Source organism: Bidens hawaiensis, unplaced genomic scaffold (assembly GCF_021521415.1).
Source record: "Bidens hawaiensis isolate Kalapana, Puna unplaced genomic scaffold, B.hawaiensis_p1.1 tig00036080_1, whole genome shotgun sequence".
NCBI lineage: Eukaryota > Viridiplantae > Streptophyta > Magnoliopsida > Asterales > Asteraceae > Bidens > Bidens hawaiensis.
In genome coordinates, this window is record NW_027496295.1 from 127,915 (window position 1) to 149,952 (window position 22,038).

Here is a 22,038-nt window from a genome sequence, read left to right on the forward strand (position 1 = left end):
ACACATATTAGAGTTGATGTGGCTAGTACGTTATGATCCAAGTCGGGTCATACCCAATAACAAGCTAGACAAACACCATAATATTTATTGTAGATATGATCTAACAACTAAATATTAGCACTCATGATATTTAGAAAATGGGTTTCTAAGTATTTGCACTTGAGGAATCAATAAATTATATGGATAATTTATTAAGAGAGATTATCTTATGATATTATTTAAGATGGTTAAATAATATATATATATATATATATATATGATAATGGTTGTGGTATGTTGCATGAAACTTATGACATATTAAAAGTGTTAAATGTCACAAAGTTTCAATAGACCTGCGACTAATACATGGAGTATTAGTCCTGCGACTGGTATGTGCAATATTAGTCCTGTGAACTAATACATGGAGTATTAGTCCTGCAACTGGTATGTGCAATATTAGTCCTTAGACTAATACATGGAGTAATAGTCTGTTTCCAGAAAGAAAGAGAAAAATAATTTCTGGTTGGACCAGCTTACTTTTGGGGGGAAAATTCCCACCCTTTTGTTTGAACATATTTTCCCTCTTAATAAATATCTCTTGGGACACACCAAAGATAACCCAACCATTTTACATGCATTTCATACTCTCTCCTATCTCTCTCTCTCTTCTCTCTAAATCATTCAAGAAGAAGATGAACACAAGGGTTTAATTCTCAAGTGCAAGAGTGTGAAATCCTAGCATATCAAGGGTGTTTTGTTGGAGCTTGGGGTATACTAGCTTGAGGATCTTCGACATTCAAGTTCTAGCCTTTCAATCATCATCCTTTTCATCCGGGTTTTACATTTGAAAGGTAATATTAACATGCATGGACTTATAGTGACATGCATGTGCTCGATAGTGTGTATTTCGTATTTGGATCCGGGTTTGGGTTTTGCATGTTTAAAATTGGTTTTATACATATCATATTAACAAGATTAACAAGACTTATATCCGCTGCGTTTTGATAAAATAGGGATTTTGTCACTTTGATAATCTTGTTAAAACCCAACAGGGTCTTGTCGACCCATGTAATTTGTGTCATGTTCGGGTTGTGTACCAGGTCAACCCATTTTACGATCACTAATATGAGTAATACCTGTGGACTTAGTAACAATTTAAATAAATAACTGCTCTTTTATTTATATAAAACATTTTAGTAATTTATGATATATTTAATTGTATTTGTGTATTTATCTCTCATTCTCAACTATCAAACTTGGTTTACATATTAGCTCAAGACAAACATAAGAGAATGATAACAATTAGAGAATAGATATTTGATACTAATAAATTAAAAATGTTGGAAATGAAAAGCAGATAAAAGTAATTTAAAAGAAATTAGTTTTACTTTTAGAAGTGAATAGATATATGAGAACATTAACTGGTCAACCCGTTTTTTACCGGGTCGGGTTCACCCTTGATCTATTTTTAAGCGGGTCAAGTTCGGATCGACTTGTTAAAAAATATGGGTCATGTCAACCGACCCAAAACCTATATTTTTTTGTGTCGGATTTCGGTCATGTTAGGAATTACCACCCCTAATCATAATATGCGGCTGCAAGTCATGCACATTTAATGTTGATACGAACTCGAAATGGGTTCCACATGTCCACATGTTATGGATCACTTGCATCATTAAAACTTAAGTGACTATAGTTTACTTGTCACTAGGTTGTATATTTCTCATGACTTGCCAACGAATTCTCTTAGCAAGCTAAATTTCTAGGGGTGGGTAATACAATAGTTGATACATGTTGGCTTTAAAATCTACCGTTTGTCTGCTTGAGCTACGTCGACTCGGTTGTTGTGCCACTATCTTCCATTATAACAATTTCACAATATGAATCTCTCAATACATAGCAATAAACTACCCCATCAAATGACAAAGCAAGATGGGAAGAAAACGACTACAACAAACACCCCCTAATGTCAGTAAAGTTTTAGAAAATACTTCATGTACAACTCAACTTTGTAATTACTTTTTACAGTCTTTTTAAGTTTAACTTTTTTTTTTTAATTAACGAGTCTAAACTTTTTTAATAAGAGCTTGTATACCCTGGCCGGTTGTACTGAATTTTAGGATTATGTCAATAAAAATATAGTTAAGTCAAGTGGCCAGACAACAAATTTATTAAACTCATTAATTCTTGTTTATACACCACCATATATGGTCCATATCATATATACACATACAAAATATAAAATACCATTCCTAACCCCAACAACAGAGTAGACATATAACACATACATGCATCTGAAACAGAATACCAGATGAACTCCAAGGACAGTTCTGACATTTCACACCAAAAATATAATAAAATCATCAAAATTTCTCCCATTCAGTTGTCACCACGATTGGCCACTTCATTGAGTCACGTTGCTTTTCCATTGATGACACCAGTTTTTGCTCAAATGAAATCTTACCAATCTTGCCATTTTCAATCTTCAGCATATCCAGATTTTCTATATACTTCTGCACTCTTTTTACCTATAAGTTATACAAACTTATTACACATTTTATGAACAACTAATTTCATAAAGATTTATGAAATGTGATTCAAAATCTACCTGCATTCTTCTTTGCAACTTGACATCACCATGTGCTTCAATTCCATCCAGTTTGATCAATTGTGACATCAACAATTCGATCAAATTCAACAACACTTTTTCGTCGACTTTCTTGCCGCCATAAATCTCTCTTTCCAAATTACCAACCTGCAGAATTAAATCGTTAATTCAATTTGTTCATCATAAATTTTAAATCTTTATAAAAGACTAGTTTGGTCATGTGCTTTATTACCTGCTTAACAAGTTTATCAATTTCTGAAGTGATCTCCAATAATGGCACTTTAGCTTTATCATTTTTTGCGGATTTAAGATCTTCGAGAAGTCTTTTCTCTTGACTCAATATATCGATGAACAACACCATTCTTGATCCGTCTTTGACTCCTGCTACATCCAAATATGATTTCGAGTCTCGTTCCTTGTCCTTAAATACGAGCCTTTGATCCAAAGGGTTTAATCCGGTTCGGCCGGCTAACATTTTCTTCAATTCACCTACATAAGATCATTGCCAACATGGATGGATGTTAAAACTTAAAAGGGGCGGCTTGTCTGTAAAAATAAATAAATAAGTTGCTTTCAATTATTAGGGTTTAACTTCGGTTAATTTGTAGGTTTAGGCTTGATAAAAAAAAGAGCAAATGATCAGTCTACTTGTGATTATATACGCGCCTCTTAGGAATGTATACAAAAATGTGTGTGTCGTCATATTCTCATGTGTTAAAAACCGACAAAAATATTTTTTTCCTATGAAAATAACTCCAATTTTAAAATCGTTTTAGGCCTCCAATAAGATTATGTTAACAACAAATTATGGATATCAAAATAGTGGTGAAAATATGATTATAAGTTACCGAAAGTTGCTTGTGATTTGATGGTGACTTCATGATAAGATGAACCATATTTGACTTTGACTTTAATGGTTGGAACCACATTTTGACTTTGATTTACATCTGAATTCCTCTTCTGGACTAACATCCCACATGGCCTGAGCTCCCAAGCACTCATACCACCGCCACCGGAGGTCGAAGCCCCGCCTTTCACGGCCGGAACTGTTCCAGCATTTCTTGATTTCACATTCAACATCCTTGGTGAAAATTCAGTTGAAACTGCAAGGCTAATATATGAGTTTTTCAATGCACACACAATGTAAGAAAGAAGGGATTTTGAGAAGTGTTCATGAAGTTTTTGGAAACTTAAGGTGGAGGAAAACCATGATTGAAGAAAGAACAAAGATTCTGACAACTTTTCAACACTGCCTCTTGTTTTGTGTTACTAAAACTGATGAACAAAGCAACCAAAATCAAGTGTTTGGTTTGGTTTGGTTTGGTTTGGTTAGATTTCGGTTTTGTTTCAAACTCAGTGTGTGTGTTTTGTATACAATTATATATGTACAAAGACATATTGAAATGCATGTATATATAAGAGGATGGAAAGAATAAAAGGAATGGCCATGGAAGAAAGGGTGTCCACACTAACATGCATTTTAATATTCCAATAGAATGGCAGAACTTGTAATATTTGTTTCAAAATAGTTTTCAAAATGTAATAAAGTTTGATTGTTAAATAAAAAATTTAATGATAGCTAGGGATGTGTATCTTTTTCTTCTTAGTATTATTTTTAACTTAATGAATCACATTATGCACGTTTAGTGAGTTGATTCAAAACTTTATGAAAGTATGGTCAATTGCTAAAGAACAAGAATAAAATTATCTGAATTGATAGAAACCTTTTTTTTATATATAGTAGGTTGTAGGGAAGAGTTCTCTTTATTCTTTTGCGCAATGTGATCCATACTTGAGTATAAGTGTATTTCTTCTATAATTTTTTGAAATCTATGTACTTATCAAATAAAAAGGTTTAGTAGGTTTATATATATAAACTTATCAAAATAAAAAGGTTTAGTAGGATTATATTTATAATACAGTTTGTCCAACTTAATAAAGTACTCTATCTTAATTATAGGTGTTTAGAACATAATCTGGCCAGTGTGGAGTGGGACAATGTGGCTCTTTAAATTTGAAGAGTACGGCAGTCTAAATACAAAAAAGACGGCGTTTTAAAAAAAATTATACGTGTTTTAATTATAAGCATTCAATATCTATTCTGACAAAAAGTGATGTAATTTTATAACTTGTACCAATAAATTATTTGCAACTTACTCAAAATCTCGTTAAGGCTTTGGCATTAAATTTTAATTTAGGTTGTGTCAAACAAGTTCCATAAAAGTAATCGATAAATGGTAAATACTATTAGTCTTGCATTTTGGTGTGGTTCAGTAGGTTTTTGTTTGTTAAGATTCCTTTGACCTGATTAGTTTAGTGTTAATTAGAATAATTATGTCTCAAAATCTTATGCTTTTGTTAATAAATAAATAAACAAACATGTAACACAAGACAATATTATCTTCTTTACCTAAATCGATTAACAAATATTTTGTACCCTAAGGACCAAACACTATTGAAGATAATTTTGTATAATTACTAAGTATTTTATATTTTCTATGCTTAATTGCTTCTTCAACAAACAGCATACATTTCATATGAACATAATTTAATTTATAAATATATTTAAAAAAAAAATCCAACAACCAGCAAATATTGAAAAGGACAAGAAAAAGAAAGCCAGCTATATGCCTTACCTTCTATGTTTCTAATCATTATCTCCAAACTATATGGCTGAAATATCAAATGTTTATCCCATGAAATGCCCAAACTAGTAAGACACGTAGGTATTTAATAAATCCATAAGTTTATAAACTTTTTTTAATAAGATTTGAGATTAATTAATATATATCTCTATTATTATTTATATATAATAATTTAAGAGTTTGGTGCCGCAAAGCTCGTAGTGGACCATTTTTCGGCACCAGATTGGTGGTATTTTGCGTTGTATTATTATTATTATTATTATTATTATTGTATTTTTTTGTTTCACCATGTAATGAATGTAACGAAAATTGGCTGAATGTCAGTTATGTTTTTGTTATCTTTTATTATTTTTTTTAGTCACGATACCGTAATGGAAACCAACCGAATTCGTGTAGGCTTGCCGCGCTTTGTTTTAGTTCTGGTACCGTAACGAAAACGACCAGATGCTGCGTCTGTTTGTTTAGTTCCAATACCATAACAAACATGACGTAATCGGCCGAATTTGTGTATTCGTTCGGTTTTGGTTACGTGTGTTATTGTACCATAACTAAAACAAAAATATACAAGAAAACTATAGAAATTGGGGTAGAACAATGGTGTGGCGTTGGTCAGCAAAACTAGATCATTAGTAAACCAACCGGATTTGTGTAGATTCACCGCCTCAACGTCCGAGATCGATAACGGTTGGTTTACTGATGATCGAGTTTTGCTGACCAACGTCACGCCATTGGTCTACGCCAATTTCTATAATTTTTTTGTTTTAGTTATGGTACAATAAACAACGTAACTAAAACCGAACGAATTCGCTTCGACGTACAGCATCAACGCTTGTATTTTACCATCGTCTGGATTTTACCGTCCTGCCCGGCGCAACGCGCGGGGAAAAACACTAGTTTTGAATATAGCAAAGCCATTTAAACAATTCAAATAGAATGTACCGATTAGTGAGGTTTCTTCTATTTCATCAAGTTCAAAGCTTTTCAGTGGGTATGAATCTCTTTAAAACCATCCGTACTCAGGAAAGTTGCGGCGTTTAGGGCTTAAAACGTCGAGGGCACAGCACCAACGCCCTGCCCCCATGGGCTTTATTTTTACAAAACGCTAGCTTGACACAAACTTTTAAAACATTCTCCATTTGACCGTTCCTAACGGCCACATTACCGTTAAAAAAAACAATTTTTTTATATATAATCTTCATCCTCAATCAAAACTCACCAAATTTATTAAACCTAACTCTATATTTCCTCACACAAAATTCCCTACAAAACCTAATCTATGGATTCTCCCACTTCTATATAAAACCAATTTTTTAGGCCCAACCGTCAAGCCAAAGACGAGGCGGAGGAAGAGGCGGTTACGATAGCTATTGTGCTCACGACAACTTATATGAATTCTATTAGCTCTCCTCCGCCCCTTGTTTCAAAAAGAACATATATCGAACGAGGCCGTATCGAAGCCAACGACCGGTTGATGGTGGATTACTTCAACGACTCGCCGAGATATAAGAACCCGAAGACTTTTAGGCGTCGCTTTCGGATGTCTAAAAATTCATTTATGCACATCACCAATGATTTGGAGCGTGAGCTTGATTACTTTAAGCAAAAACTGGATGGTTGGGGGACTCTAGGATTCACAGTTATTCAGAAGGTTACGGCAGCCATATGCGTGCTCGCCTACGGAAACACGACCGACATCAACGACGAGTATTTAAAGTTGGCCGATAAAACAACTCGGGACACCTTGGATTATTTTTGTTACGGTACATTTCATTTTTTTTAAATAATTATATCACTTGTTTACTTTAATTAATTATTTTACAAATTGTATAAAATATAGGATTATTAAAACTATATGGACCACATTATCTAAGAGAGCCCAACTGAAACGATCTACAACGTCTTTACAAGGCGCATGCAAGGGTGCATGGTTTACCCGGCATGATCAGGAGTGCAGATTGTATGCATTGGGAATGGGCTAATTGTCCAACTGCATAGCGATGTCAATACACACAAGGTAAACAAAAGGGACCAACGGTCAGCCTTCAAGCGATTGCTTCATACGGCATTTGGATTTGATCGGCATTCTTTGGTGCTCCCAGTTCCAACAATGACATAACCGTCTTAGAACAGTCGCCTGTGTTGGAGAGTTACATCTCTGAGACCGTTCATGTCGCTTCGTTTTGGGCTAACGATAACTTCTACAATCATAGGTATCATCTGGGCGATGGCATATATCCAGAGTATGCGATTATCATGAAAACATTTAGAGACCCGTTGGATGAAAAAAGACAGTATTTTAAGAAAGTACAGGAGTCTGTGAGAAAGGATACCGAGAGGTGTTTTGGGGTTCTTCAACAACGCTGACATTTTGTTAAAAATCCTTGTCGTCTATGGTCTTTGGAAAGAATGAAAAGTGCTACGTATGAGTGTATCATAATGCATAACATGATCATCAAAGACGAGGGAAGAGCAATATGTCCAACTTTCATACCGGACTCGGATCCACCACGAACTCCAGCAAGTATGGAGCAAAGACTTCAAAACGCGTATTTCTTGCGGTCAAGAGAAATACATGATGCACTTAAAGGGGATTTGGTCCAACATCTTTAAATGAATCGGCGTTTGCCAGGTGAAGATGAAAACCAAAACGAGGGCAACGATGAATACGAAGACGAGATCGATGAGGAAGACGACGACGGTTACGATGGAGATAAGTAGTTTTTGTTTTTATTTTAATGTAATATTTATTTAATAAAATATTATTATTATTTGTTTACTTTTAATAAAAAAACAAAAATATGTAAAGGTGACTGGGCGCCACATGGCGCAAAATGTCCAAGGGTGGAGAGCTATAACTACACCCTCTTTTTGCAAAATTTGAAAAGGCTAACTGGACACCACATGACACAAAATATCCACATGTAGAAAGTTATGACTACACATGGTCTAACACCCTATGGTTGAAATCTGTGTTTCTTGCTTATTCGTAACTGAACCCGAGTGGGACATCTAAGACTAATCACAGATCTATTGCATGTCATGGCTTCGACTGATTAGATATTTCTAAGGACACTTAAAATCCCAATATAAAGAAGTCGCTCCTAAAAAGAAAGTTTATGCATTATAACATTCGATGCTCATTTTTATAATATCCATCTATATATCTAATAGATAATTGATGAGAGTTAATCAAATTCCAAAGACGGACGCCAATTGTTAATCCACAAGTGTCACTAGAGAAGTAGAGATGTAAATACTAGTTAGCCAAAAACCGGTTAGAGTGAACGGGCCAAATTATTGTAAGATCAAAACAATTGCTTAATATGTTTATTGTTAATTTACATTTTTAAAACTTCATAGGTTTTGCATATAACTAGACAGGTTTCCACGTGATACGGCGGGTATTCGAATGCAGGCACTGTTAATCGCATAACAATTATGAGTGTTCATGGTTCAGTTTAAAGCCTTGAAACAATTTAAATCGGTCATCAGTTTGGTTCCACGGTTAGTTTTTTTTACTTTCGGTCGCTTGATTGGTTTCAAAAATTTCAAACCATAGCAAATCGTTTGGTATACCGAAAACCAGCTATATATGAAACCATACCATATTGTAAATGTTGAATGCATTTGAATCTTTTTAATTATTTATTATTAGATATGTTTTGTTATTGATGCGTGTGTGCGTGTCGTATAAAATATAGAAGGATTGGATGATTTGCTTTTGCACAAGATCGTGTTTTAAATTTATAAAAGTGATTTCTACAAAGACTAACACACACAAAATAGGCAAGTGTATATATCGTATATGTAGAATAGTATTGGTTAGAACCAAGTATCGATCCGCGGACACAAAGGTTTCTAATAATAAATCGTTGCTTTACTTTAATCGGAGGTTTTAATCATTTTGGGGTTAATTTTTGAACTTTTATAAAATATAAATACTTATATATAATATATAGGTGACCAAGACAAGAAATTCTAAACGAGTTATTCAATTATGCGAAGGTTACCATCTAATATCTAGAATCCACTCCATTGTTCCTTGATGATTAATAGTTAAACATGTGATAGACTTGTCCTAATAATATATGATAGAATTATGATCCTCATTTTTGAGTGAACACATTCTATGATATAATGAATAATAGCATGCATATTTTCAAGTCCATCCTATGCTTAATAGCATGCTACCCCGAGAATGTCAATTTAAGTAGACAAGTAGTTGGTAAAGTAGAATTATTAGAATTGACTTCGATTTCTCAAACACCAATCCTAACAACTTCGAGTGGTTGTAATTAACTCACACAACCTCCCCTTGGTTGATTTATGTAGGTTATAATTACACATTCCGTTAACATATGATTTCTTTAACTAGCATGATATCCTAAGCAAAGCCATTTTCGGATTACCAAAACTTAGAGAAATACATCATAACTTATATCTCATCATTTCTAAGTACAATATAAGGATCCATATTTCGATAATGTATCATTGTATTTCTATCTTTCAAGAACATGAATCGATCATGAACGATTGCCAATATAATTGACAATCACCAACTTTGAATTAGTATTTTAAGATGGTGAAACATTTCTCATCAAAAGATAATTGTAAGATAACCATGTAATTTACCAAACTAAACCACATGTTTTATATAATCATCAAGTAAAACAAAGCTTCTTCATAGATTTTAGATGGTAAATGGAGTTTAGCTCATAATGAGCATAATGATAAACATTAAGATGAATGATGATAACAAATACATGATTAAACTTGGAATGATCTAACCAAATGTAGATGAATCTTCCTTCTTAATGATGGTGATGATGGTTGATGATGATGGTTGAAGGTGATGATCTCCAAGCCTTCAAACTCTTCACTAAATCTTCTTTGTGAGTATTAGTGTGTGTTTTTATAAGAGAAAACCGGATAAAACTCTTTTCAAGGCACCCCAAATGAGTGCAACATGAGCCGCTATTTATAGGCAATCTGGAGTGTGAGGCACGGCCCCGTGCTTGATGGGCACGCCCCCGTGCATTTTTATGACATGTGCCAGATTTGTTTTGTCTTTTCTGAAAGGTAAGCACAGCCCCGTGCTTCCTGAGGCACGCCTCCGTGCTTTTTAGTGACATGTGCTAATTCTTTTTGTCGTTTCTGAAAGGTAAGCACGGCCCCCTGCTTCCTGAGGCACGCCCCCGTGCTTTTTAGTGACATGTGCTAATTCTTTTTGTCGTTTCTGAAAGGTAAGCACGGCCCCGTGCTTCCAAAAGCACATCCCCGTGTTTCCTGAAAGCACAGCCCCATGTTTCCAAAAGCATAGCCCCATGTTTCCTGAAAGCACAGCCCCGTGTTTCCAAAAGCATAGCCCCATGTTTCCTGAAAGCACAGCCCCATGTTTCCTAAAGCACAGCCCTATGTTCTGCTGTTTTCTTTGGTTTTTCATTCGTTTCTTCGTTTGAGGCTTGGATTCACCTGAAAATACATTTTAACATGATAAGTAGTTATTTTAACTATATTATACGATAGAAGTTGCAGTTTTTAGAGATTATTTGATGCTAAAAAGATGTATATTTTTATATACATCAGTTATATATATGAAATATTGTTAAAATATAAATAAACAAGGTATTTTTTTAATACAAGAAAACTTGACTATTACAACTTTAAATTAGCTTAATTTCAGTATGAGTTTTTGTTATCTTTATTCTTATTTCGCCTTATAAGTCTTCCATTAATGTTTAACCATTTATGCAGCTAAAATTGTTGTTCTTCATGTTATAATTCTCTCAAGTGTCATATTTTGTTGATACTTAGTTAGAATTAATGGCATAATTAAATTAATAATCATTTTAAATAAAATTTATTATCAATATTTAAACTGTGAAACTAAACCGAACGCAACTGTTAGTAATGGTTTGGTTTCCATTTTCAATGGTTTAGTTTTTGTTTTGGACAAAAAAAATCGGCACTAACCATCAAAATTGGCATTGACACCCCTACGTTACATATTATTTCTTTAAATTGAAAAAAATATAATAATATTATACTCAAACTAAAGAGAATAAAATCTCGTTTTTATGATGTAATTTTATTACAAAAATATTAACGTATAAAAAGTTATAGTTGTTCAAAAATCGTGGGTGGGAAATTGTTTAAAATTCAAATTAGAACCATGATATGGTTATAATGAGGACAAACTTCGAACTTGTAAGTATGGAGAATTATGTTTAAAAGAAAAGTTTACACTTTTTCCACACATGTATTTTATGCTATGTTTTTATAACCGGACCGGAAACCGAACCAGACGGCCTGCCGGTTCAACCGGTCTGACTGGCCAAACTGGTTCGGACCGGCTGGAACCCTAGGAGCTGAGCGAATTGTATAGAACTGGACCGGTCGGTGACCGAATCCCGTCCGGTCCAGTCTCAATAACATTGATTTTATGCACTAGAAGTTATAAAACTCTTAAAATCAAGTGTTTAAATTTACCCCTATCTCATATATTATATATAGTATAGATAGAATAAAAATCATACCAATTTATTTATGTATTATTTTAAATTTGTATAATTTACCTACACATGTAACGTTTTATAAACTTTTGGATCCCCGGTATGGAGTGCCATATTTTCACGTATAACCACTATGTTTATATAGAGTTCATCATCATCATCATCATCGTCGTCGTCGTCGTCGTACTCAGTATATCCCATCAATAACAACGTTAAGTAGGGTCTGAGGAGGGTAAGATGTAGGCAGCCTTACCTCTACCCCCTAGGGATAGAGATGTACATTCGGTGAGACCCCCGTCTCGATAGTAGTTTTGCATCAAGCCTTGGACATAAGACACAGCACTCAATCATCGGGACACCGGATGATTGGTGCATGTACCATTGTCTTTCGGCTATCAACACCACCACACGATGCATGATTAACCTTCCGCCCTTTTAACGTTATTTTCACGTATTAGTAAAATAATGTCAAAATTAGTGCAATTTCACTTTTGCCCACCCAAGAGTTCACACATAAGTACATTATATGTGCGCACGCAAGCATGGCGTTATGTTTATATAGAGTTGGTTGCAAATAAATATCTTATCAATACGAGTGATTTGAACTACCTACTTGAGAGAGAGATTGGGGTGGGGGTATGCCCACCTTTTTATCAGTCGTTTGGAAATTTTATGCTCATAATTCGTAAATCAATAGTTCTAACCGCATTTAAAGATGGGGAATTTTCCATTTTTGTAAAACTTTCGTATGAAAAACATTGAGATCTCTTCAATTATAGGCCCATTGAGATGTAAAAGATATCCCGTCTCACCATCCCTATAGTGTATAAGAGAAATGTATATATTTCTTTTCGGGTAGTATTCAAGGGTTATGATTCTACCATATATGTTTTTTTTTCAAGTCACGGCCAAGTGGATATTACTTCTTGGGTTGTAATTGCTATCTTGGTGGTTCAACCACTCTAGCTGTTCGGAACCGACAAACCATTCTGATCGGCGATCAAAATGTTTTCGAATATGTCTTTGAACCTACTTGATATGTGAGTAAACTCTGAATTGTAGAAGAATATGAAAAATCTATACTCAAATTACTCTTTTAAAAGATTATGCCAATAATTACATCAATAGTAAATTATATTCATGAAAATGAAACTTTTAGAATGAACAACCAAACTACGTTTTCATATATTGAAATTAAATAAAGACAAATGAAAAGATAACATTTTATATTTTAAAACATTAATCTTATCTTAATATCGGAAAAATAAATGGTTATTTTCTTTAATTTAAGTTGATTTAAGGAATTTAATGAGCGAGATGGGCAAATAAACCAGTTAATCAAATCGGCTTGAAAATTAAACCGGTTTGAAACTAATTATATAGAAACCGGTTTGGAACCGATTGAAACCACATGTTCGGAACCGTCTGTTTGTATTTTTCTCCACCAAAATCGGTTCCAAAGTGCTTAACTGAACCGAAACCGGCCAAAACAGAGCAAAACCGGTCAAAACTCTACCGAAACCAACCATAACATGGTCAAGAAACCGGTTTTAACCCGAACTGAAACCGATAATAAACCGATTTTTATTTTTATTGATCAAACAGAACTAGTTTCAACCTACACAGATTTTGAGTTTTAAATGACTTGTGCACCTATAATTATTTGGCTATTTTAATGGATAGGAGAGGCGAACTAAGAAAAGTATTATTGATTTTTATTTAGTTCTATCATTTTTTTTAAATCGAGAATTTAGTCATCTTTAATTTGAATGTAATATTATTATAAAGTTTTATTAAAAGAAGAGCGTTAGCGAATATGCATATTTTATATAAATTGTGCAATGATTTATATGCGTCGCATAATTTTGTACGTGATTACTATGGCACGGATCTACATTGAGGCATATAAAAACATTAATTATCTTCTTTATACACTTTGCATACTAAAAACATCTTGTGCATAATAACTTATATATAGTATAGTTCCTTAGGTCATTCAAATTACTAAAGAACATTAATGATCTTTATTATTATTATTATTATTATTATTATTATTATTATTATTATTATTATTATTATTGAAGATAATTTATGAAGAAATTGAATTGAAGGTGTATGATTGGCACCCCAAAATGGTGACTTTTGGTGAAGAAAATGGTAGATCATTATATAGAGTAAGGAGGAACACTACATGTGGGTTTACAATTGATTCTAGGCTATGGGACCATATATACAGTCGAACAAGAATGAGACCTAACCTACAATAATTGCTTCATTACAAAAACCCAAATCCAAATCCAAACCCGAACTCGATTTTGACCATCATTATGAAAGCAACTTCTTTTAGGTATCATGAAACCTTTGATCTCTTTGGTTTTCAAACAAACTGTATTGTTAAAAGATGCATTTAATAGGATACTTCCAAATAGGGATGAACATCTGTCATCTGGTACCGGCTCCTTCACACTACGAAAAACCGGTACGTACCGAATCTTTGGTGTCCACTTTTCCATAAATTTGATATCGGTATTATCTCTACCAGCATGGTACCCATACCATATAGAGATGAATATTTTGTAGCGAGTACCAGTATCATACCAATATCGTACCGATAGAGTAACTATGATATTTGTTATTTTAAAAAATTCGGTACCGTACGGTATTAATCTCATCCCTACTTCCAAACCAAAGGCGCCTAATATTTAATTAGTTAACAAAATTAGTTAATTTTGCAAGATTAGCAAGGTTAAAGGGTTGTGTACGGATCAACCAACACATGCAATGTTGGTTTCTCTGGTCCAATAACAACTTTTCTTTTTTGTCGATATAGATTTTTTAAGTAAATCTGCAAATTATAATCACATGACCGTGCTCATTACATTTGAAAAAAAGCTCTAAAATATTTGTAATAATTGTAACAAATATTTTTATAACCGAAAAGGAGCAAAAGAATTATGAGCAACATCAAGTGTGACAGAGAAGCACCATAAATCATTTTCTTTCGTCTTTGTATACTCATTTCTTTAACATTCATTACCTTATCAATGTTACATGTGATATCTTTCAAAAAAAGGTTTTTGAAGTTTATATTTTTTTATTGGCAAGATGACAAACCTAATACTAAATATTTAATTTATTATTAACAAAGCCTAGTATAAAAATCTTGGAAAAAATGAGTTGAATCGTCCTGATATTATATTATTACAATCTAAATTTTTAGAAAAATTGATTTTTATTGGTCACAACTATTACCTTTTTAGTTATTGTTGGTCTCAACTAACGAATTGGTTACTGATGGTCCCAACTTTTAATGAATTTGTTTCTAACGGTCCGCGGCTAACAGAATCCTAACGTCGTTAGTTTCAGTGAGCCGAAAAACATTTGTGACCGGGAAAGTCAATTTTTGCCGGAAAACACCACCTGAACACCGCCGTCACCACCAATTGACTCACCGCCAACCAACCACCATCACTTAAGCACCATCAACTGATTCCGACGATAGTTCCAAGGTTCTGGCGACCTCAATAATTGAGGCTTTTACTAGAAAAAGGTTCCTAAATGTACGATACAAAGCTACCATGATGTTTGAGACAAAATTGTTGATTTTTCGGGAAAAATTATGTGTTTTCAGGCAAAAAAATGTTTTTCCGGCGACCTGAAACTAACGACGCTAGAACTCTGTTAGTCGTGGACTGTTAGGAACAAATACGTCAATAGTTGATACCGTCAGCAGCCAATTCGTTAGTTGGGACCGACAGTGACCAAAAGACGATAGTTGGGACCAATAAAAACCAATTTTCTAAATCTTTAAAAAGCATAATTTCAAAAGGTTACATGCATTATGCATTAAGTTTAGATGATTTTGCTCATTTAACAAAAGGTCATGCATTAGACCTTCTATTTATGCTTTTAGTGTTCCGAATTTGTTGAGTTATGTAAGTTTTTGATGTTTACTAAAAAAATGCTAAAGCTTTTCATGTGGTTTGCTTGATTACGATATGGGGTCTTTGGAAGAGGCAGAATGCGTTAATACATAAAGAGGCACCGATACAACTACATAGTTTGTTGAAAGAGATAAAAATGCTTGGCTTTCTTTGGGTTAAACATAGGTCAAAGACAGTTAGGTTAACTTGGGAGGATTGGTGTAGTTTTCGGGTGTTGTAATCTTTTCGGTGTATGTTGCCCTTTTGTTTTGTTATAGGTGGTTGGGTGTGTTCTTTTTGGTCCACGTTTCATTTTTGGTGGTTGTAATTGGTGACTTCTAGCATCTTGCTATAGTTTTAATAAAAAATTTGTTGCTCGTTTAAAAAAGAAAAAACGAAGTTGAGATTTAAAAGCACCAAATAACTCAAATCAATTGATTCAAAACAATATTAGCACCTCTAAATATTTGATTTAAGTAGTCTTAACTCTTAACAACTCATAAAAGATATGAAAACAGGCTATATAACCACACCATGATGGTTGTTGCCCATAATGAAGTGAGACCAAAAAAATGGCATTTTCTCAATAATTTGGGTCACAGTATTCCAGCTGCCTTCTTCAATACTAATAATAATAATAAGTGCAACCAAAAGACCAAAAATAAGCAAGGAATAAAGACCCTACAAGTTTTCAAACCAGTCACCTTTTATTTTGGGAATGTGCCTCCCCAGCAGACCACGAGCCACATATAACCGGTCGGGTGCACCCCCCTTGTCAAACAATAATGCCCCCCCGGGAAAGAACTTAACATGCCGAAAGGAAAGAGACGACATGACATATGTTTCATAATGATGATCTTTAATTATCATACAGTACACATAACAAAATTGTGACAACGTTACATGATAACTAAAACAAAAATAAGGAAAAAAAATGATCAACAATAATAAGCTCATTGTTCTTTCCGGGCTTTGGATCGAGCTGGTTTGGGCTTGATTATGTTACCAAGGAGGATCAAAACTATTGGGATGATGGTTCCAATGTAGTATACGCTTCCATATGCAGCGAGTGTTTCGTTTAGGCTTAATACCTGTGACATAAAAGCCCGGCTCGAATTTTAACAGTCTGGATTTTGGATATATAATAAAAGTAATACAAATAAACTGAAATTCAGACTAACCATAAAACCGACGCATGAGTAGTTTAGAACAAGAAGCGTGTAAGCGAAGTTCATGAGCATTAATATCTTCTTCACGATTGGTGGGGCCGCCTGCTGCCATCTGTAAATGGCTGCTCGTAGACAAATAAGAATAATTGTAAGAAAATGAAGTGGCATTCATTTGAAATAACCAGATTTTGGGTTGGCGTGTCTAACCCGTTAAAAACAGGTTGTGTTCAGGTTGACCTGTTCAATTAAATGGGTCTTGATTTGACAAAACCTGTTTAGCCCGTTTAACTAAACAAGTCAACCCGCCAACTTGTTTAGTTATAATAGTCAACCCACTAACCCGTTGTTTACAGCCCACCAACCCGAGTAACACATTTACAGCTTATTTTTACCCGCCAACCTATTTGACATGCTTAGGCTATCGGATTAAACAGGTTGTGTTTGGGTTACAGAATTTTAAATGTGTACGGATTAGGGTCGATGTTTCTGACACAAATAAAAATACGGGCTGTGTTCGGGTTGGACAACTCAACTCATCAACCTGCCAACCGACACGATTGACACTGGTTGACTCCATTATTACCTCTTGACCCGGCTATCATCAAAGCAGACTGAACAAAGAATATCATGTATCCTGGATATAATCCCTGTCATTATAATAAACTCACTTCAGATTTGTTAAAATCATAATAAATTAATTGATAAAAAATAAATTTAACTTTAAACTTACATGCCAGACAGCGCTAACCGTCTGTGTTGCTAGCAATTGGAAAAACCCGGGCTTCTTTCCTTTTTGGACTAGTCGGTCATAAACATCTAATAACACATAAAAAAAATTAATATATAACATACTGTAAAAACATAACAAAACAAATTAGTTAATTACTCACAATGACGAAGCCATGTGCTGACTTGGATATTCCACACGAGCGGTAACTCAACCGAACTCTTTGCAAACTCGACACCCAAAACATCAACATTTTTTGCACGGTCCCAACGGGCCTTAGGGGGGGGAAGAATCGGTCCAGCCACTAAACCCGAAGCCCGAAATAATAATAGAAGCTTCTGAAATGGACCAAATGAAATAATATTTCCAACGGGCCGTAAAGCCCGCCATGTATTGATAACTCAAACGCTTCACAAATCCCCATTCTTGATATACGGGCTCACTGAATCGTGAAAGTGGATGACTTGGCACAAGATATAGGTACAAGCCCATACAGAAGCCCGCTTGAAGTAGAGCTTTTAGTGTGGGCACGAGTGGTGATGGTGTACCTTTTTCAGATTTTGCCCAAATCTGAAATATTAATAGTATGTTTTTTGTTAGATTATTAATTATAGCAAAAAAAGAGAGTATAAAACAGGGTTATATCTTATATTAATTATTACCCCCTTTCTTTCGGTCCAATCCAAGTAATCTTTGACTTCATAAACCGGGCCAGCGAAATGACTACCGCAGCATAAACAATATCCGATATACTCGATTAAAGATGGCAACTTAAGTAAACGATTTTTCTTTTGGGACTCACGAAGATCTTCCTCTTTTAATAACCCGTCATTATAATTAATCACACATGAAATAACTTTCAATGTTATCACCATAAGAGATCCTGTATAAAACATTATATGTAAATTAGTTGCATAAAAACGAGTGTTTATCGGATAAGAAATGATGCAAACATATGTTTGATCTTCAAAATGTTAGAAACTGTATTTGAATCTCAATATTTTAATTTATTTTTATGTTTATACTCATGGTGCTCCTTGTTTCATGCAAAAATCAATGGGCTATTTTAGTACGAGTCAAAACTGGTCAAACAGGTGACTTGGAAACAGCCTATTCCATTTGTTTTATAACTTAATGTGCTTAATGAAATTATATGAACTTTGTTAGGATTATAACACTTTAACTTATTAAAACTGAACAATTTAGGAGGTTGTAAGCATTAAAAATACATTTATGGTAATATCCAATCGTTTGATTAGTGTGGTCCATTTGATCCGTTAAGAATCAAACGAAACCCAAACTAGCACATTCATAGTCAAATAGTTGGAAATTGCAACCTCTAGTTAAGACAAGGTTAGTTAAAACTTAAAACTACAGACGTAAAATACTGAAAGCCCGATGACTTGTCACGCCATTAACCCTTAATTTAAACAAGAATACTCTGAATTACGCATGAAATATGATAATTAATAAGTATGAGAGTAATTACCTGTAGCATCAATGCCTCCTTCCTTCCATGCGTCTCCACTCATATAGTATACATGGCTACACGTTTACTAGCAGTTAGTTTCCCGATTACAGATTATTATTTTTAAAAAGAAAAGAGCATTCCTAGACTCGAAAGAAAAACAAAACATAGATCCTAAAATCTTAATCTTCATTTTGAACAAAAACTTACAAATCCAGAAAACATTTGACTTTCCAAGATCGCACAAAATGATCATAATTCAGAATGGGTTGTCTCTCTACTTTACACTAGGGATACATTTAGCATACATGATATGATCAGCCAACCCCTTCGAAATGTATATGTAGGCATGTAAATGAAACGGAAGTTCAATGAGCCGTTTGGTAGGAAGTTCGTGTAGTAACGAAAGGGCATGAACAAAAATTTTGTTCATTTGGTTAAACGAACGAACATGAACACTTGTCATGTTCATTCATTTATGTTCATAAACGTTCGTGTATTTTTGTTCATTTAAATCTGTTTATGTACGTTCGTTTGCATTCATTTATGTTTGTTACTTTAAAATTGCTTAAGTTCATTTGTTAATAACTTAATACATTCTTTTCCTTTGTTTCCCCATAACATTTTAGTGTAGTTTTAGTAACTTTTTAAGCCCAATACATTGTTCTTCAGATTTGCTTTTAACTAGTTTTTAGCTCAATTATGTTCATTCGTTTACGTTTGTGAACCATTCATGTTCATTTATACTGTTAATGAAAGAACATGAACAAGTTCATTTTCTTAACTAAAGAACACGAATAAGAAAAATCCGTTCATTTAATGTTTATGTTCAATTGTATACAAGCCTATGTATATGTGTAGCACCTTAGGCAAATCTTAGGTTGTACGGTCCACAGATATCTGGTCACCCCAAAGTTGTGAGTTTCCATTTTATGAGTTCCACATAGGCAAAAGGACAAATACTGAATGATACTAGGTTAGAAATTAATGTGTTTTCACTTGAATTGACCATTAAAACCAGAATAAAGTTAGTAACTAACTCTGTGCTTTTCCACAATTATTTTAAATTCAACAAATTCCTAAACAACTAATTATTATTTAACAGATAATAATAACCTTAACTTTAATTAAATTCATGCAGAAAAAAAAACAGTAATACTTAAATGCATGCCAAGCACAAGGGGAAGCGATTATTGACCCGACCCGAACCCTATAAAAAAGGTTTTGGGTCAACTAACATGACCCGTTTAAAGGGGGCAGGTTTGGGTTGACCCGTTAACCCACTTAAGTATTTTCAAAAAACTTTTATTACAACAGCATCTTATTTTTGTTTTTTCCGTTTTCTGTTTTTTATGAAGATGCATTTGCAATTTCCAATCCATTTTCAAGGTTTTTTTTTAAATATTTTACAAAAAAAGAAGGTTATTAATATTGCACATACTCTAAATTATATTGATTTTGTTTTTTCTTAAGTCTTTATTTTTCTGATAAATGGGTTAAATGGGTCATGTTCGGGTTGAACTTGTTGACACAAATAATAATATCAGTTCGTTCATGCCACATATTTCAACCCATTAACCCGCCAACCCGAACCTGACTAACCACCCTAGTTTCACAAAGTCATCAAGTTAATTAAGTAATGAATTAAAGAGGTAGCATACTTACCATCCAATGAGGTAACCCATGGCCGACACGAAGGAAATGACGCCGCAACGTTTCCTATAAACAATCATGGAGGCGTAGCTGACCAGCATAGGTACGAGGAAGTGCAAGTTCGAGGAGAACCCGAAGGAAACATAGGAGAGCAAGGCACCGGTGAGGGCGGCGTAGAGGTGTCTGGCGGTGGCGCCGCCGGGGACGAGGCGGTGGAAGAAGCTGACGGGGATGGTGGCGACGAAGCAGAGAAGGAATCGGAGTACCGGAACGGATACTCCGATTGCCGAAGCCATAGATTCCATCTCCATGCTTTCGTTTTGTGTTTTCTGAGTTTCCTAGGACTGGAAGTGAAGTTCTTTGATTGGTTCTTTATATATTGACAACCATAAATTAATATTATTGTTTTTCCTATATTGTGTACTTTAAAGTTTAAAGCGGTATGAAAACTAGGATTTTTAATTTTTTTCTAAATTAATATTGTTGTTTTTTCTAAATTTTTACAAAATATTTGCATAATGTGGGGTTTGACCCCGACCTCTTATGTAGGCCTGTAAACGAACCGAACGTTCGGTGAATTGTTCGTGAAATGTTCGGCGAAAAGTTCGTTTATGTTCGTTTATTTAATAAACGAACGAACATGAACACAAAGTTTGTTTTCGTTTAACTAAACGAACGAACATGAACACATGTTCCTTTCGTTCATTTATGTTCATGAACGTTCGTTTATGTTCATTTGTGTCTGTTTATTTATGTTTGTTTAATAAAAAATAATTAAATATTATTTGAATGAGTCATTTACTTAAAGTTTTATATTTGTTAATCTGGGTTCATTTAAGTGTTTTCATTTATGTTCGTTTGTGTTCATATATGTTCTTTATCTTTGTTTAGTTATATTAGTTTATGTTTGTTTATGTTCATATATGTTCTTTATCTTTGTTTAGTTATATTCGTTTAGATTTTAAACAAACAAACTTAAAAGAACACAAATGTTCATTTTTTAAATAAATGAACATGAACATAAATAATTGTTCGATTAAGTGTTCGTGTTTGTTTAAAGTTAGTTGAACGAACATGAACATGCCCTTGTTCGTGTTCGTTCAATTCGTTTACATGTTTTCATTATTCACATTGATGAATACATCGATCTTAATCTCTAGGCCTTGCCGATTTTATTTGTGTTCGTAAACCGTTCGTGAACACATTAATTTCCTTAATGAATGAACACGAACATAAAATCTCGTTCGGTAAGTGTTCGTGAACCGTTCATGAACACATTATTTTCTTAATGAACGAACACGGACATAAAATATCGTTCGGTAAGTGTTCGTAAACCGTTCATGAACACATTATT

The 22,038-nt window shown here is 34.0% G+C and overlaps 1 protein-coding gene, 1 long non-coding RNA gene and 1 pseudogene across 3 annotated transcripts; all 3 read right to left on the minus strand.

Annotated features, from left to right (window-relative positions):
- Positions 1–255: 255 nt before the first annotated feature.
- Positions 256–489, minus strand: LOC143588164 (uncharacterized). The gene is made up of 2 exons (XR_013145051.1): positions 449–489; positions 256–393 (listed from the first exon to the last, which is right to left on the minus strand). It is a non-coding gene; the product is annotated as an uncharacterized LOC143588164 (long non-coding RNA).
- A 1,550-nt stretch (positions 490–2,039) lies between these two features.
- On the minus strand, positions 2,040–3,957 carry LOC143588166 (BAG family molecular chaperone regulator 3-like). Its single transcript, XM_077069248.1, has 4 exons — positions 3,436–3,957; positions 2,820–3,076; positions 2,588–2,734; positions 2,040–2,507 (listed from the first exon to the last, which is right to left on the minus strand). Exons 1-4 carry the CDS (start codon positions 3,665–3,667, stop codon positions 2,343–2,345), a joined length of 801 nt encoding a protein of 266 aa, XP_076925363.1. The 5' UTR covers positions 3,668–3,957; the 3' UTR covers positions 2,040–2,342.
- A 12,550-nt stretch (positions 3,958–16,507) lies between these two features.
- Positions 16,508–21,031, minus strand: LOC143588165 (lysophospholipid acyltransferase 1-like; annotated as a pseudogene). Its single transcript, XR_013145052.1, has 8 exons — positions 20,697–21,031; positions 19,053–19,108; positions 18,226–18,446; positions 17,727–18,133; positions 17,567–17,652; positions 17,420–17,483; positions 16,849–16,958; positions 16,508–16,758 (listed from the first exon to the last, which is right to left on the minus strand). The product of XR_013145052.1 is annotated as a lysophospholipid acyltransferase 1-like (transcript).
- Between the last annotated feature and the right edge of the window lie 1,007 nt (positions 21,032–22,038).

What these genes read in the sequence shown, in the direction of transcription:
- LOC143588166 (XM_077069248.1), bottom strand. Translation starts at nt 3,667, where the DNA reads ATGTTGAATGTGAAATCAAGAAATGCTGGAACAGTTCCGGCCGTGAAA. An exon ending in CAAATCACAAGCAACTTTCG is followed by an intron (nt 3,077 to 3,435) that starts GTAACTTATAAT and finishes GATCTTATGTAG; the next exon opens with GTGAATTGAAGAAAATGTTA. An exon ending in AGTTGCAAAGAAGAATGCAG is followed by an intron (nt 2,508 to 2,587) that starts GTAGATTTTGAA and finishes TATAACTTATAG; the next exon opens with GTAAAAAGAGTGCAGAAGTA.